This window comes from Lycium barbarum, chromosome 5, assembly GCF_019175385.1.
Source record: "Lycium barbarum isolate Lr01 chromosome 5, ASM1917538v2, whole genome shotgun sequence".
Classification (NCBI taxonomy): Eukaryota; Viridiplantae; Streptophyta; class Magnoliopsida; order Solanales; family Solanaceae; genus Lycium; species Lycium barbarum.
The window spans coordinates 17,978,698-17,997,047 of record NC_083341.1 but is presented as its reverse complement, the minus strand read 5'-3'; the positions used below and the strand labels follow the sequence as shown (position 1 = coordinate 17,997,047).

At 37.3% G+C, this 18,350-nt stretch overlaps 1 protein-coding gene and 1 pseudogene across 3 annotated transcripts; one reads left to right on the top strand and one right to left on the bottom strand.

Moving 5' to 3' along the window:
- The first annotated feature begins 5,664 nt into the window (after positions 1 to 5,664).
- On the top strand, positions 5,665 to 9,090 carry LOC132640610 (scarecrow-like transcription factor PAT1; annotated as a pseudogene).
- Positions 9,091 to 9,563: 473 nt separating this feature from the next.
- LOC132640611 (probable WRKY transcription factor 34) lies at positions 9,564 to 17,945 on the bottom strand. 3 transcript variants are annotated; one of them, XM_060357275.1, is made up of 5 exons: positions 17,799 to 17,945; positions 14,438 to 15,394; positions 14,190 to 14,355; positions 13,939 to 14,100; positions 9,564 to 10,133 (listed from the first exon to the last, which is right to left on the bottom strand). In XM_060357275.1, exons 2-5 carry the CDS (start codon positions 15,267 to 15,269, stop codon positions 9,881 to 9,883), a joined length of 1,413 nt encoding a protein of 470 aa, XP_060213258.1. In that variant the 5' UTR covers positions 15,270 to 15,394; positions 17,799 to 17,945; the 3' UTR covers positions 9,564 to 9,880. The 3 variants fall into 3 exon arrangements, with proteins under 3 accessions (XP_060213258.1, XP_060213259.1, XP_060213257.1); XM_060357276.1 differs by lacking the exon at positions 17,799 to 17,945 and adding an exon at positions 16,595 to 16,947 and having other exon boundaries at positions 14,190 to 14,292; XM_060357274.1 differs by lacking the exon at positions 17,799 to 17,945 and adding an exon at positions 16,595 to 16,940.
- Positions 17,946 to 18,350: the final 405 nt, after the last annotated feature.

The following is an 18,350-nucleotide window of genomic DNA, read 5'->3' as shown; positions in this document are numbered from 1 at the left end:
TATTACCAACTGTATTGTATTGTGTTGCTAGTGTAAATATTATGATTGTTTTGATTATTACTTAAGTTTTGTTGTATCGTTAAATTCAGCATTATGTAACGACAAAAAATCTCATTTTATGTAATGACCGATTTGGTGTGATGGCATTGTTACATTGCTTTTTTTTCTTTTTTTTATTTATTTATTATTTAATAATCTTATTTTATCCTTTACCTTGCTTTCTAATACTAACTCTACCCCATACCTGTTATACCTCGCATTTTCAGAGCCTGAGCGTGACACGTGCTTCCTCAGACATTGACAATCACGTAGTTACTGCATAATTTAAACTCACGTTGATAGTATTATATTTCGTATTTTTGCACGTCGGACTAGTCGTAAGCGGAGGTGGGGCCCACACATCTAGATTTTTTTTAGGAACACGTGACAAGTTATATAAATCACATATGTGAAGTTAAACACAACTCAAGAAGAACCCATGAGCCAAATCAAAGTGGAAGCCCTCCAAACAAATATTTTTAAGTAACGTTTTCGGGTGATCTGAATTCGAGGGGCAAAAACAGTATTATAAGTTTGGAATTTGGAACAATACCAAGAAATAGAAGTTGTAAATAATTGAATGAGCTTTCCAACCATAGGTCGTGGGTCCACAGGTGACATCATAATAAGGAGATATGGACATTTTAAGGCAGAAAGGTCAGTGGGCTAGGCCCAATCCGAGCCCAACCGGGTTAGACCCATGACCCATGCCTATTTAAATGAGATTTCAGCCCTTTCTCCTCATATTTCAGACCAAAACACCCAGAAAATTCTGGAGAGAGAGAGAGAGAAAAAGAGTCTTGGAGAAGAAAAACCAATTTTGATCGAAATCTGAGCCCCGAATCCCGAAGCTCATGAAGAGAAAAGTGTTGTACGTCGCGTTGTCTTCAATTTGAACTAAAAATCAACCAAAAAGAAGAGGATGGACGTGGTGGCTGCACACTTGAGGTAAGATTAAGGTTCCTTTTCATTGCTAGCAAGTTTATTTAGAGTTTTAACGAACTAGAACGGAGAAAATAGTGTGATAAATTCGTTTATCGGTGTGGTTGGATTATGGTTTGAGGCGTGAGGAGAATTTTGGATAAAATGTATATTTATTTATTTATCTTGTAGGATCTAAGTATTGATGTTATTGGTATGAACTTCGACGTCTTTGCGGAAATAAAATTATGAAATAGCTATATCGCAAATTTGGTTGGTTGAGAAATTTAGAAAACAGTGTGCAACATGTTTTATGGCATACGTCGGTATTGGAAATGATGTTAATATTATCGGTATTGTTGTTGATGTTGTTGGTTGTTGAGTTGGAATCTTGGGCTAGGCATATAAACAAGGGAGATGCTGCCCGATTTTCGGTAGAATATAAAAGAGTTTAAATTGAAACTTGGGATTGTATGTGACTAAATTGAATGTAAATGAAATGTCGTCGGATTATGTAAAAGGAGTTACTAACGTTAGAATGCATTTTGAATTAATTGTTGAAGTTGTTAGTGTGGTTGTTCGTATTGTTGTTGATAATTTGGCCGAGTTGAATTCTCGGATTGTTGTTGATAATTTGGCCGAGTTGGATTCTCGGGGTTGGTTGTATTTACAGGGGAAATGTTGCCGAAATTTCTGTAAATGAAGTGCTAATTTAGGATTGGACTTCTAAGTATCTATAGCTAATGTTGGTATCTATTAATATTGTTGTAGATCTTGCGAAAGCCAAAGACTTAAGTTCGGATTAGCTTAGGGAGCGTGCAAGGTATGTAAGGCTTACCCTTTCTTTCTTTTGGCATGTCCTAGATGTAAGTAAGAGACGATATGTACCTTGGGGTAACTTTATTCTGTAATTTCGGGCTTGTTTACGATTCTTATTCACTTCTTGACATGAGTATACTTAGCATTGTTGAACTCGTAGTATGATCGCACCTTGAGCAAAGCATAAAGAGTTCGTGTCCCTAAAAGGGTTCTGTAAGTATTAATGTGTTTAACTTTTGTATACAGTCTCGGATTGCTTTGAAACGTTCGTAGAGGTTCTGTAGTAAAAGTGTCCATAACTTTCTCATACTAAACCGGATTGACTTGAAACGTGTTTATGATCCTCAAGTGTCGATTAGTGTACTTATCTATCGAGTGTCAAAAATTGATTTAAATTGGATTTAGTTGCTCACTACTCTGCTCGTGCATATGGCTGTTACATCTTTCGCCGAGTCCCGGGCCGGTATGTATCGTGCGTATGGTTCCCCGAGTCCCTTGCTTGAGGGTCGGGTTCCACATATATATTCTGGAGTTATGATGTGTTATGGTGTTATGATGTATTCATGGTTCACCGAGCCCCTTGCTAGAGGGCCGGGTACCATATATATGTGTGTTCTGATGTTGTGATGCGTTACGGAGATTACGGAGCAATCTTCTGGTGTATGATGTGTGTGGCGCCAAAGATGGGGTGGCGACCACGTTCCCCGGGTTCCGCAAGGGACCGGACACCGTTTCTGACATGCATGATTTATGTTTCAAGTAAGTATATTGATATTCTGCATATCGTGCTTAGTTTCTGTACTTCTTGTTCTGGTTATGATTCTGTTTCCAGTACTTCATGCTTTATGTGTATATACATTCTGGAGTATGATGTGGTATATACATTCTGGAGTATGATGTGGTATATACATTCTGGAGTATGATGTGTTCCGAAGTATGATGTGTTATGGCGCCAGTGAAGGGGTGGCGACCATGTTTTGTTCACCGAGTCCCATAATGGGCTGGATATGACATGCATGATTTGCGTTTTAAAAGTAAGCATTTTGGTATTCTGGAAGATTTACTTACTTTCTGCACTTCTTCTGACATGTGACATCGGTATACATGATTTGTATTTGGGAAAATAAGCATTTTGGTATTATGGACAATGAACTTACTTTTTGTACTGCTTGTTTCGATTATGGTTCTGTTTTCTGTATTTCATGCCTTACATACTCAGTACATATTCCGTACTGACCCCCTTTCCTTCGGGGGCTGCGTTTCATGCCACGCAGGTACACACCGATGAGTAGAAGACATTATTAGAGACGTTCCAGCGGGATTGGCGAGCTCCACTTTCTTCCGGAGTGTTGCCGAGTTAGAGTATACATGTTATGATTTTTCTTGATTGGTGCTAGAGACTTTGCAGACAGAGTCGTGGGTATAAAAAGTCAGTCTTGTAAGCGGCTCTGTAAGCCGACGTACTATTATGCTTTATGTTATAAATTTCATATTATCACCGATTTTACTTGACTTGAGAACGACGAAAAGAATGTTTCTGAAAGCCTTTACTATGTATTTCATTTTTATTTGATTTAAGAGTCCAAAGAGATTATGCTTGGAATAAGAGTCAGCGGGTTCGCTTGGCCCTAAATAAGGGTCGAGTGCCCATCATGCCCTAACAAGATTAGGGTGTGAAAAATTGGTATCAGAGCAGGTCGTCCTAAGGGTTGTCTGCAAAGTCGTGTCCAGTAGAGTCCTGTTTATGGGTGTGAAGCCGGCCACATTTATAAACAGGAGGCTACAGGGCATTTAGGGATCATTGACCTTCTTTTTGTCTTAGATCGTGCGATAGAGCCAAGTCATAGGAAATGAGATCCCCTATGCTAACTTTTGATTTTAGCAGAATTATAGTATCGACGGGAGAAAGTGAGTAATGATATGTGAAGTCACAGAGGTATGTTTTGATATATTTGTTCTTTTATCTGAAATTGGGAGCCCTTGGTTTCTGGGATATGCCGTATATACACATACATGCCCTGTGAGGCATTATTGGTATTTGCTGCGTGCAGATTCCGAATAGTAAGAATTGTAAAAGAAGACTCTGCCAGAAATCTTTCAAAATCAGGTCATTTAGTTAGGAAAATCAGGTCATTTAGTTAGGTACGCCCAACAAGAGGAAGCGTGAGAAGGAATATTGTAAATAGACAACAAGTGAGGTGCATTGTTTCAAAAGGGTTATGGATTTGGCATGGCATGAAGAACGATTGCGAGAAAGACGGTTAGTAGTCCGAAGAATTAAAATGGATAACATTCGAGGTTTAGTAGGAGCAAGGTCTGTTGGGGAATTCAGGGAAAGTCAACAATTAGTTTTGCTATAGATTATTATGCAAGAATGATGAGTGGGAATCTAAACAGGCTGATACCTGAGTACTTATAAGTAACGGCGACGAAGGTGTGTTTACTGTTGACATCCAATTTTGTCCCTCCTTTATTTCAATTTACTTCTTTGGGCTTCTAAATTTATTGACGAGCTAAACGCTTTATTTTCACTATTATTTTTTATTGCTACTATTATTAATATCATTACTTTCATTTTCGCTATTCTACTATCAACACTGCTAGTATTACTTTATCACAAATTTTAAATGGTTCGTCATCATTTTAGGATTTGCGCTCGATAAATTAATTTTACTTTATTTAATCCTTGACTTTCTATATATTAATTACTATTTATCTTCACATAATATATATTGTACTAGTTACTAGTTATTAAATTAGAAGCCTGGGGATAATTAAAATGAAGGAAGAAAAGATCCATGATTTGCAACCCAATTCGTCAAATTGAGCCCAAATCATGGACCAAATGAAGCCTTTCATCAGAAGCCCACAAACCTTTTTTAAACCAGCCAAATTATGGCCCAAAACGATCAGCCCACCACAACCAATTCGGTGCCCGATCCATTATCCAATTACCCGACCCGGCCCAAACGAAATAAAGCATTTCAGCCCCTTTATAGCTAAACCTAATCCCTTCTTCAACTAAAAAGCCGCAGCTCTCTCTCCCCCCATTCTCTTCGTCATCTTCCTCTCTCCTCCATTTCAAGTAAAATCCAAACCGTGCTCAGCCATGGCAGAGTTTTGTCATGCTATTTTCGTGCAACATTTTCGTCCTTTCCCTTCTCTCTCTCTCTATCCAGACGCTCCTCTGCCCTCTCTGCCATCTTTTTCTTCCTCCTTCCATTTCAAGGAGTGGTCCAAATCTTTATCACCATGGCAGACCTTTGCTATTCCATTTCCGTGCAAACACCTCCTTCTCTCCTCTTCAACGAGCCTAGTCAACACAAATGGCCAAAAGTACCTTTCTGAATTTTCTGAAACGAATCAACTTTAGAAATTCGAGTTTGGCGTCGCGGGTTCGATCCCTGCAGGATGCGTCCTGGGGGCATGCTGCATGCATGTTGGGAGTTGTTCCCCTTGTTGAGCTAGATTTGCGCGCATACGTGGACAATACCTTCTATGGCGGGGAGTACCCTCACATAAAAGGCGCCTTTTATGTGAGGATCGACTCACTCAGGAATTGTCCACGTGTACGCGCAAATCTAATCCGACGGTCCCTGACCACTGCATGCAGCAGCTCTCACGCGCGCAGGCAATGAGAATCGAACCCGCGACGCTACACCCATTTACACTCCCGAGGGAGTCGCCTCATACCAATTGAGCTCCCAACTTATACCTTAAACCAAACCGCCCCTTAATTCACATGATTTTACCATCCTAGGGTCCTCTTTCTATCTGCGTATGTACCTTTCTCTCAGGAGTAGTAATAAAGAAACAAGATTATTAGAAAAAACAAAACTTGGGATTCTTCAGTCTAAGGTTGGTATGCCAACTACTATTTCATAATATATGAAAACTTCATTTTTGTTCATATATTCTTTGTAGTTACTTCTAAGCTTCTTTGTTTTGTTATCCCATTTCAGTTTTTTTTTCTTCAATTAAATAAAGTTGAAATCTTTCTTAGATTCTTGCTTCAATTTAAGGAAATTATCAAGAAAAAAAATCTATCTTTTTGTTGATAGATCTGCCAAAGGTGAGATTTTTACACTTACAATTTATTCTTTTTTTAAATTATAATTATGGATTCTTGAAAAAATTAAGCTTTGTTTTAAAGTGGGGTTTAATCAAGAATGGCAGAGAGTTTGTTTATTCTGTTGTTTTGGAATTTATGACTGCTTAAGGAAACGTTTGCATTGAATTTGAAGCTAGTTTCAGTAACTGATATATACTGATTAAGGAAAGAGATTAAATTCCTTAACTTCTGAATAATTCAAAACAGATAAGTAATTAAATAGGGTGTAGATACATGGACCATTTTGTCTGGTTCATGTTCTGCTCAGTTTTAATTAATATGTTTTGTGTAATTTAATTTATTTGTTTGGTTGCATTGTCTGTACCTGTGAGCTTTCTTGCTGCATTCAGTGTACTTTATAATAGTATTTGTTCTTTCTTAGAATGCCTTATTTAATAAGAAAAGTTCTCTGTTTAGTTTCATTTTGTTTTGGTTTAGATCATTGGCTTATGTTACCTGTTTCAAAAAAAAAAAAAAAAAAACCCTTTTTGCTAATTGAGAATATAGTGGATCTTTGCAAAGGACTTGTGTTGTAAGTAGTTTATTGCTTTCACGGGAAACAGATCAAAGGTAAGAATTTCTCAAAGTGTGATAAACTTGAAGTTTAAGGACCATTGACCATTAGACAATTCTGTGAATATGTCACTGAGTACATTGATCACTGGTCCTTTTAGTTTAAATGTGTGTTTATTAAAAACTTTCAATAGAATATAAAGTTCAGATCATCTGCCGTAGCGCTTAGATGAAGCAACACAATCTAAAGAAGTTGTAGGTGAGTTCATTAGTATATTTTGACCACTGACCAACTTAGTTGATGATGCAGATCTATGGTTTCTAATTGATGTGTAATTGACCTGCAAGAGTTCATCATTTTTTGTTTTTCCTTTGCATGATCTGTTACTTCATAGAGATTGCTCAGAGATAGTAGGAAGCAAATTTTAGGTTAGTTTCAAGTGTGTGCGTGTATATATATATATATATATATATATATAGCATATTGTTTAGCTGATTTACTAATCTCACTCAATGTTACATAGCAGGAACAATTGGCATAACAGTTGCAGTCGTTAACTGACTTTAATAAACCTTGATTATTATGCGCCTATTAATCTCTTACTCTTGAAGTCTTGAGTTTTAATAAATATTGTTCATCTACTTTGTAGGTTGTCATGTTTTGCTGCTAGAGATTGTCCTTTCCTTTACAAATTCCGAATGCTGCTCAGCTTCTGAGGTTGATCTCACTGTGATGATTAAAAAGACTTCACTGCGGCACCATGAAACTTTGCCAAATGAATAATCCTTGACACCCAATAAACGTGCACAGCAAACTGCATTGGTCATATACAGACGAGGCAGGAACAATCTTTTCAATGCAAGCATCACGACGCAGAAGACCAGCCATGTCTAATACTCTTTACTATCAACCTGTGCAGAAGGCAGAGGCCTATTATCTGCCTGAATTTCAAACTTTAGACAACCATTTGAGTGGTAATCACTCTATTTACCACTCACCATCAACTACTAGTTTCTCATCAAACGGAAGCTCTATTTGCCATCAAGAATCTCAGATGTACCTGTCAGATGTTCGCCAATCCCCCGAGACTGACTATGGCTCCCCCATTAGTGGATCTTGTATTACAGATGATGTGAATGATTTCATGCACAAGCTAAAAGAACTGGAAACGGTAAGGCTGGGACCTCATTCGGACTTCCTAGAGTGTTACGATAATTCCTTGTCAAGCAGTATCGCCTCCCAAGAAATTGACAGCTGGTGGCAAATGATGGAGACCTTTCCTAGACGGGATCTGAAACAGGTTCTTATCGCTTGCGCAAAAGCAGTTTCCGATGATTAATTACTAACAGCACAATTGTTGATATCTGAGTTGCGTCAAATGGTGTCCGTATCAGGCGAACCAATTAAGAGACTGGGAGCGTATATTGTAGAAGGGCTTGTTGCAAGGTTGGCTAAATCAGGAAGTTCAATATGTAAATCCTTGGGATGCAAAGAACCCGCAAGTTTTGAGCTGTTGTCTTATATGCATGTTCTTTATGAAATCTGCCCGTACTTCAAATTTGGATACAGGTCAGCTAATGGTGCCATTGCAGAAGCAATGAAGGATGTTCATATCATTGATTTCCAGATTGCTCAAGGGAGTCAGTGGGTCCCTATGATCCAAGCTTTTGCAGCTCATCCTGGTGGACCCCCACATATCCGCATAACAGGCATTGATGATTCCACATCAGCGTATGCTCCTGGAGGAGGGCTTAATATTGTGGGGCAAAGGCTTTCTAAACTCGCTAATACTTTCAAGGTGCCTTTTGAGTTTCATGCTGCTGCCATGTCTGGTTCTGATGTTCAGATGGAAAACCTCGGAATTCAACCTGGTGAAGCACTGGCTGTAAATTTTGCTTTCACATTACATCACATGCCGAATGAAAGTGTGAACACTGAAAATCATTGGGATAGACTATTACGGATGGTCAAAAACCTGAACCCAAAGGTGGTTACCCTTGTTGAGCAAGAATCTAATATAAATACTGCTGCTTTCTTTCCTCGGTTTCTTGAAACCTTGGATTATTATACTGCCATGTTCGAATCAATCGATATGACTCTTCCGAGGGGACACAAGGAGCGCATCAATGTTGAGCAGCATTGTTTAGCAAGGGATGTCGTTAACATTATAGCCTGTGAGGGAATTGAAAGGGTAGAGAGGCATGAACTTCTTGGTAAGTGGAAGTCGCGGTTTAGAATGGCCGGTTTTAGCCCGTACCCTCTGAGTTCGTTGGTGAACGCTACGATCAAGACCTTGCTAGAAAGCTATTCTAATAAGTATAGGCTTGAAGAAAGAGATGGGGCTCTTTACCTTGGTTGGATGAACAGAGATTTGGTTGCTTCATGTGCCTGGAATTAACAAAAATGGTTCTGTTTTAGGATGTCATTCAACAAGCTGGAAGCAAGAATGTTCTGTTTGGTCCTTTCTTTCTCCCATCCCCTCTAACACTCCTCTTCTTCTCTGTAATAGCTTAAGTGCTTGAGAAATAGGTTTCTTGTCAAGTGTATCACTTTTTTTGGTAAACAAAAAACTTTTATTACCAAGTAGAATTATGTACAAATAAAGTGTATTCACTTGATCAATCAAAGTTGAAGCTTATTTCTTGGAATCCACTTATCCATTGGTCAAATTACCATTGATATGCAATGTTGATCTTGGAAGATTTTCATTAGGTGACATTTATTTATAAATAAAAACCAGTTAAACTTTCTTTACACTTATTTGCCCCAAGGGCCTTAGTCTAGTGGTAAGAGTGCAACATATGATGTATGAGTTAAGGACGTCATGGGTTTGAACCTTACCGCAAACAAAAGCCTAATATTTAAGTATAGAAGGATAGAGGGTGGGCTCATTATCGAAAAAGTACAAAACAAACAAGTTAACATGAACCTCTTGAATATTCAGAACATCTTGCTCCAGCAGAGAGTTCTTATATTTTTTAAAGGGAGTGGAATTTCTTTCTTTCCTTGCCGTTCAAACTTGAGAAATTATCAATATATTTGAAGTAATATATTGTTAAGTATTGCAATGAGACTCCAGTAAATTCTGATGTTAAGTATTAGTTTAAATGAGAGTTCTTTTCCCTGTGTATCAACCAACCAGATATTGCAAGAATTGAAGAAACTAACTATAAGCATCTTACTTATGTATAAAACTAGTTGAAGGAGCTAAAGTAGCCTGATCAACTGGCAACAAATTAGATACATATGATCAAATCTGAACTCGGTTATGTTTGTTGGCAACACAACTTATACAGTAAAATTTAGAAATTCACACCAATTATGATGTTTAAATCAGTGGTTCCTAATACTTATTTTATCCTTTCTTCTCTCCTGCAATAGACCAATTACAATAAGCAAGAAAAAGATAAGATTAGAGGACTTGTATGATGTCGGATTATCTAAATCTGGGTCAGTTTGATTGTTTGGCATTATGCTCAATTTGTACTAATATGGACAACCCTGTCAAGGCCAACATGGTTGTTTTCACCTGATTGAGATGTGGACTCTCCACTTATTCTGGTTGTATTAGAATCAGCCCCTGATGAATTTTGCATAACAGTTCTGGAAGGTGGGATATCATGGTCATGCTGCCCTTCATATGCTGTAATCACTAACTCTGGATCATGTGATGCCCTCTCCACATGCTTCTTTGCTGGGCAACCAGCACTCGAGCATCGGTAGTAACTCCTGCAGATAAAAGAAGCTGAAAATTTACAGAGGAAGAGAGAGACAGACGCAAAGAGCATACAAAAATTTGAACATTATCAAAGACAAGAAGTATAATCTATGTTGCTCGAACTGTCCAAAAATATTGCCGCACCCGTGTCGGATCCTCCAAAAATGCACTAATTTTGGAGGACTCGACACCCACCCGTCAATTTTTTCAAAGAGTCCGAGCAACATAGAGTATGATCCAAAACAACATGCATATTGGAAAAATAGAATCTGGGGGAAAGTGAAACAGAAACTGATAATATCAGCTTCTATATACAAGACTTATACTGCAGTAAGTAGGCCTAATGCTTTTTTATTTTCATTTTCTTTTAGGGCCTGTTTGGAAAGCCACCCGGTAAGTGGAATTGGTGTAATTACTAGGGTAGTAATTACACAGTAGTATAATTACAACGACCTGTTTGTTTGTCATAATGTAATTATAGTGTAATTACAAGCGTGCTGTTTGGTTGCACAAGGGTAATTACACAGTCAGTTTAATTTAAAAATAAAATTTAATTATAAAAAATTTAAAATTCGACGGCAAAACAGCTTTTGAACGCCTTTATGCTGAACTAGAAGAGAAAGGAGGGGATCAGAAATTGTTCAGGCTAGCCAAGGCGAGGGAGAGAAAGACACGTGATGTGGTTCAAGTGAAGTGCATCAAGGACGAGCATGGCAAAGTATTGATAGAGGAGACTCTCATTAGACGGAGATGGCAGTCATACTTCTCCAAACTCTTAAATGAAGAAGGGGACAGAGACATTGTGTTGGGAGATTTAGAACATACAGGAAGGCGTCACGATTTTGGGTATTGCAGGAGTATTAAGGTTGAGAAGGTTAAGGGTGTTGTTCGTAGGATGCGCAGGGGAAGAGCGACCGGACCTGACGAGATTCCTGGGAAATTTGGGAAGAGTGCGGGCCCGGCAGGTTTGGAGTGGCTGACTAGGTTGTTTAATGTCATCTTTAAGACGGCAATGATGCCTGGAGAATGGAGGTCGAGTGTAATGGTCCCTCTATACAAAAACAAGGGAGATATCCAGAGTTGCAACAACTATAGAGGTATCAAGCTGCTAAGCCATACTATGAAAGTGTGGGAAAGGGTGGTGGAGATGAGGGTGAGGAAAGGCGTGTCTATTTCAGAGAATCAGTTCGGATTCATGCCGGGACGCTCAACTACAGAAGCCATCCATCTTGTGAGGAGACTGGTGGAGCTGTATAGGGAGAGGAAGAGGGACTTACACATGGTATTCATCGACCTAGAAAAGGCTTACGACAAAGTTCCAAGAGAGATCTTATGGAGATGCTTGGAGGCTAAAGGTGTACCTGTGGCATACATTAGGGTGATCAAGGACATGTATGAGGGAGCCAAAACCAGGGTAAGGACAGTAGGAGGAGACTCAGAGCACTTTCCAGTTGTGATGGGGTTGCATCAAGGATCAGCTCTTAGTCCGTTTTTATTTGCCTTGGTGATGGATGGATTGACGCGGAAAATTCAAGGTGAGGTGCCATGGTGTATGCTTTTCGCGGATGACATAGTCCTGATCGACGAGACTCGTAGCGGAGTTAACGCTAAGCTGGAGGATTGGAGACAAACTCTGGAGTCTAAAGGGTTTAAGCTGAGTAGGACCAAGACAGAGTACTTAGAGTGTAAGTTTAGTGAAGCACCTCAAGAGGCTGGCTTGGAAGTGAGGCTTGGTACCCAAGCCATCCAGAAGAAAAGTAGTTTCAAGTATCTTGGGTCTATTATGCAAGGCAGCGGGGAGATTGACGATGATGTCACACATCGTATTGGGGTAGGGTGGATGAAATGGAGGCTTGCTTCCGGAGTGTTATGTGACAAGAAGGTGCCACCACAACTTAAGGGCAAGTTCTACAAAGTGGTGGTTAGACCGACTATGTTGTATGGGGCGGAGTGTTGGCCAGTTAAGATTTCTCACGTTCAAAAGATGAAAGTTGCTGAGATGAGAATGTTGAGATGGATGTGTGGCCACACCAGGAGTGACAGGATTAGGAATGAGGATATTCGGGACAAGGTGGGAGTGGCCTCGGTGGAAGACAAGATGCGAGAAGCGAGATTGAGATGGTTCACTGGGTTGTTGTTGTTGTTGTTGTATTGCCTTTATAAATGATATTAAATTAGTTATTTAATAACACATTGTTTCTTGAAAATATATTAATTAATAATCGTATATTTGTAACTAATATTGTAAAAAATAATTGATATATATTTTTCAAATTAATATTTAATTTTAATTAATTATAAAACTTAAAAGAAGACTTTTTTTGTGAGAATGTCATGGATTAGATGTTTGACAAAAAAATAATATCAATAAATATAATGCCATAACATTATTCAAATGTTTGACATAAAAAATCCATCAAAGGTAAGTGAAAAATAAACAACATGCAATGTGAAAGCAAATAACTTAAAATTGGAAATATAACCTAAATTCAAAATCCAAAAGAAAAAGTTCAATATAATACTCTTATGTCAAATTCCAACATTACATAAGTAAGTTCCAACGTAACTTAAGTAAATAATTCAAAAGAAAGGAAAAATATAAGTCTATAACCTCATTCACAATGAAATTCTACTTTAATAACGTCACTCGTTATATGTCAAGTTTGTTAATGACTCATTCTTTCCAATATTAAGAGGTGTAGTTTCAAATATTAGAATAATAACACGGTTATGCTAAATGAATAGAATAAAAAAATACGAGCAATTACATGAAACCACAAGAAGTAAAGGTTGGGAATGAGAAGAAAGAAAACGAAAAATAAATAATATAAAAAGAAAAATACATTTTAAAAAATAAAAATAAAAAATAAATTAAAATAATAGAAATAAAAAAATAAATTAAAAATCAAAAAAGTTAAAATAATAGAAATAAAAAATAAATTAAAAATAAAAATAAACAAACTAAAAAGTAACCCTGTAATTACAGGGTGTAATTACACCCAATTCTCAGCCCCCCTTGAGAATTGGAGAGTGTAATTACACCCTGTCAATTACACCCAATTCTCATCCAACTGTGTAATTATTTGGTCAAACAAACAGGCCAAATTATGTAATTACACCCAATTCCAATTACCTGGGTGGCTTTCCAAACAGGCCCTTAGTCTATTAAATAGGTCTAATGTTTCATTCTATCGATTACCACGCAATATATGATCGTAAAGTAACTATCTCTTTTTAAAAATAAAAAAAAAATTGATCGTGAAGTAACTATCTATATCCTCCAATCTCACGTGTAGAAAATAAACATAACTTTTGACGGGAATGGGACATGTTGATAGACTAATGAAAGAAATAGGCAAGCAGGCTACTAATGGGCTGAATGATAGAAGATATTGCCCTTACAAGTTAGGGTAAGAGAAGGTAAATAGGGAGAAATCGTAAGCCAAATCAGTTAAAGGAGGATCATGTAAGACCATATTTGAGGATTTAGTATTTTTACAAGTTAAAAAGAAAGTAAATTTAGAAGTTGATCTAGAAGAGTGAAAGGGACCCCTGCAAGAGTTATTCCATTTCTGGACTACTTTGGGACAACTTAAAAAGGAACGGTGGACATTCGGCATGATACAAAGACAGCATTTGTTCTGATAGGCAACATTCAATTGCTTTCGTTCCTTTCACAGTTCACAGTGGAAGAATAGGAATGCTTTGTAAACAATCAGCACAATAAAAGAACTCAAGGTTAAGAGGTGAGGAGAAAAAGCTATTTTGCATGAGAAAAAAATTACAAACATGTTTTAAAGAAAAGGAAATATTTACCTAGGATTTGGATTTTCTTTCACATATTTTTGCCCGTATTTGCGCCATCGATAACCATCATTGATTATATCCACTTCACTCCTAGTTTGAACGATGTGGCGTGTTTCACTATGAGAATTCATAGGTGGAGTGATGTCATCACTCCTCGGTTCTTCTTTCTTCCTGTTGCAAAACAGTTGACTATCAACTCTAAGAGAGTGTCTAGACTTGAAAACTGAACACAAAAAAGTAAGATTTTGACTGTCACATACCGTCTCTTTGAGTCCGGACCACCATTATTATCAGCCTCATTTCCTGATTCAAGTGGCGTCGGAACTGTATCTTGTGCACTACCACCAGCTGATACAACATCCGCTGTCTCCGATGATTCGGCAGATTCACATGTTTGATCAAGCGCAATAGATTTATCACCTTCAGCTAATTAGGTTACCAATTAAAATTTATAATTCCTACTTATCTTAGACCAAATAAAGTAATTGACTCAGCCAATATTGAGTACCTTGACATGGTTTTCCCGTTAGCATGTCTGGTTGTTTTATTTGTGAAGGCACTACAAATTCAGGGGAGATAGGGGGACTATTGAGTGGTCTTGGATGTTCATGCTTTGTGATATAGTGAATATTGGTAATATGCCCATCATGTGAGCTCTCCACTTGCTTCTTTGCTGGACAATTAGGGTGCGTGCACTTGTAATAACTCCGAGTAAACTCATTTCCTCTAACAAGTTTCTGACCATATTTTCGCCAGTTATATCCATCTTCAGATGGTTTTGCCGGTTCTCCGAAGGGAGCGACTCCTCGATCAGATGGAAAATCCTTGGATGGTTTTTCAGGTTCTCTGGAGGGAGTGACTCCTTGATCAGATGGAAAATCCTGGACACTCGTATCAGTGTTCCGCCTTGGTTGCAACTTAGACAAAGCTTCCTCACGCCTTGTTGAACAAGTTACTTGTTCTTGATGAGGTTGAGATACAACTTCTTCCATTTTCTGACTTTGTATTTGGTGTGAAGAATCTGAAGCCTTTCCAGGTACTAGGGAAATGTTTTCCTCTTTTACATGAGAATCTGATTTACAAGAATTTATGCATGGTTCAGATTCTGATGCACCACCCTCACTCTCGGAACCCTTTTTCTGATGCACATTTTCTGAATCTTTCTCTGGTACATTAGAAAGGGAACTATATTCTTGATTGGATTGTGACACATCAATCCCTTTATTGACACTCTCTCTTGGCTGGAGTTCACCTGATACTCCTTCACATGTCGCAGGATGTGCACTTTCATCAGGGCTCAGTCTCTTATGCAGTTCATCAGAAACAATTTCAGCTGACATTGATTCACAGCTTACTTTCTCTTTTTACTCTGATCTGTTGGTGACAGTGTCAGGGTCCTGTTTCTGCTGTAATTTTTCAGAGGAAACGTCATCTGTCACATCATCCTTAGATATACCCATTCAACCTGAAAGGTATTTGAAGCAAAAGCACCAAAGTACGCCATTTAGGACGGGAACAAAGTACAAGTATATTGGCATATGCAACATATGCATCCGCTAATCCAATAATACCGCACACAGGTGACTCGCCACTGTCTATTTAGTACATATCAAACATCAATTTTTTTAAAGCACGATGAACCAATGACATGTAGATACTAATAGCATACAAAGACAGATATGTTATTCTGCCCCCAGGACTTAGTTTAAGTGACACAGGTTGAGGAACTTCTAACTTAGGGGGGATAGTTATGTATTATAGATTTCTAACATTAGTGTTTCAGTTCATGATAAGATATCGGTTAAAAGATGTGAAAGTGATTTAAAGCTGTCAACTTTGAATTAAATGATGTATGACGATATCATTATACATGAAATTGGTCAAATTTCCAGTTAAGGAGAGAGGTCATATTATCCAGAAGGGCTAAAGAAATAAGTTGGTCAAACAACATAGGACAGAGGGGTTATTAAAAGTTATTGGAATCACACTTTTATAATTAAGCCATGGTTAGATTAAAATATTGCTGAATTGTGAAACAAAAGCATAATAACTCGATTTAGTAAATTATTGCCTTTCTACGCCCATCAAAAATACTAGTAGTACCATCAAAACAACAATCAAAAGATATGTATAGAGCATCAAACTGATGATATCTATGATTCTCCAAACTAACCAAAACACTTTACAATTCAAAAGGGATGTATAATTTGGTGGCAATTATCATCAATCACCAAATCGACGATGATAGAACGACAAGAACTAGTTTGGGATTGAGGCGTGGTTGATAAGTTGAGTAACTTAACTTGATGGAATATCAACGTATCTAAAGTAGGAGGATATTACTACTTATTATGATTCTTGTTTTCCTAATTAGATGCTGAATAGTGAATACATATGTTTCAGAATCAAAAAATAAATAAAAATGAAAAAGTGAACAATATTCTCAAGACCGTCCATCCTACCTAATTTTCACAAACTTCCAAAAGTGGTTAAAAGAAAATGAATTAACAACAACATAACAAAAAAAGAGAAACAATAGAACATCATAATGTCATAAAATTTCTCAAACATTAAATGAAAAGTATTAACCAAAAACAGGAAGGCAAAAAAAAAAAAAGAAGTCAAAACAGGACAAAACCATATGAATTTAGAAGAGAATTCTGACCTTGTTGTACAATTTTTTAACCTGTTTTAGGAGCTGAAGGCTTAATCAAGTACTGATACTGATGATGAATTCACCAGTTTTCAGCTGAATTGACTTAAACCAACTACTTTTTTTCTTAGCTCCTCACCAAGAAAGATGTATATGTCTATGTCACTATGTGTTTCTGTGTGTGTGTGTGTGTGTTTGGAAGAGAAGTAGTTCAACCTTTTGGGGGGATTAGTTAACAAAAATTTATAGAAGAATGATCAGCATTTTCTTCTTCTTGGTTCACGTGTGAGAGCATCAAACAGAAGCCAAGTACCTTAGATTTGGGAAAGATTGTGGTTTGTGATGGGGGAATCTTATTCCTATGTTGGACTTAGTACTGTTACATAATGGACACGTGGACTAATAGTATTTGTGCTTGTCAACAGTCACAAAATTTATTTGTTGACTTCTTCTTGTCTACAATGTGCATAAAAGAAGCATAATATATAAACAGAACTCAAACTTGGTTTCACCTACTAAGTATACCCTCCAATTTTGAGTGTGCATAAGTTGGCATCTCAATTGTATAAAGTGAAACGCGTAAATATAAATGCTGACTGTGGCACATAAATTTTGGAGTATAAAGTTGAACACGTGAACACAAATGTTGATGTGGCACTAGCGTGCACAAGTAGACACCTCAACTTGTATAAAGTTGAACACATAAACATAAATGCTTACGTGACGAATAATTTTTTGTGGTGTCTAGATGATCATTTTTTAAGTTGGAGTGTTCAACTGACAAAATGGAGACAAGTTGAGGTGCTTACTTATACACACCCAAAGTTGGAGGGCATCCTTGTCATCTAAAGCCAAGTTTGAGGGCTTGTTTACATATTACGCCTAAAAAGAATTTACTCACACTAACACCAGATATTTACATCAAATTATATCAGTTAATAATCATAGAGTAAGTGAAGGTTTATATTAATTGATCATGATTAAATAATAAAAGTATATGTATCAAAAACATGTCATGTGTTTATAAATTTTAGTGTTTATATGTCCTGACAAAGTTATGTTTACTTTTACTTTATTTTCTTTTTTATCAACGGTTTGGCTTAGCTTTGCTATAAAAATTATAAAAAAAAATGAACAGAGGAAAAAACGCGATTATATGTGTTTTACAAGAAAGGAAAATACTCGACCCATGTAAGTTCAGGAGATAATTTCTTACCGCCAAAGGATGCGGTGCAGCGGATGGGGTTGCTCCTCCCTTAATCAGAAGTCTCGAGTTCGATCCCTTGGTATGGAAAAATCCTTAATAGAGAGCGCCTCTCTCGAATGAGCCCTACGCGGCGCGAATTCGGATAAAATTGGACTCCAATGCGGCATCAATCTCCGGGTGGGGAACCAAAAAAAAAAAGTGATTATATTTTTTCATCTATGTTGGGGAAAATATTGTTTCTGAATATGATGTTGAAAAACTGAATTGGTGTGCAATAAATACTTGTTTCTGCAAATTATTTTAAAGTAACCACAAGAGTTTTCTTTATTTCGAAAATCAATTATGTTTCTCGTTTGCAAATCAACGTCTCGTTCACAAATTAGAAGGATTTTTCCAACTTCAACTTGTAATAAACTATTTGAAATTAAAATTTGTTTGAGAAATATTTCAAGCGAACCAATGATGTTCCAATTTACAAGTAAAATATATCCAAAACACAATTTGAACCTCTTTTACAATTTCAGCTCCAAATACTCCTTTTGATTTCAAACTAAATATTCT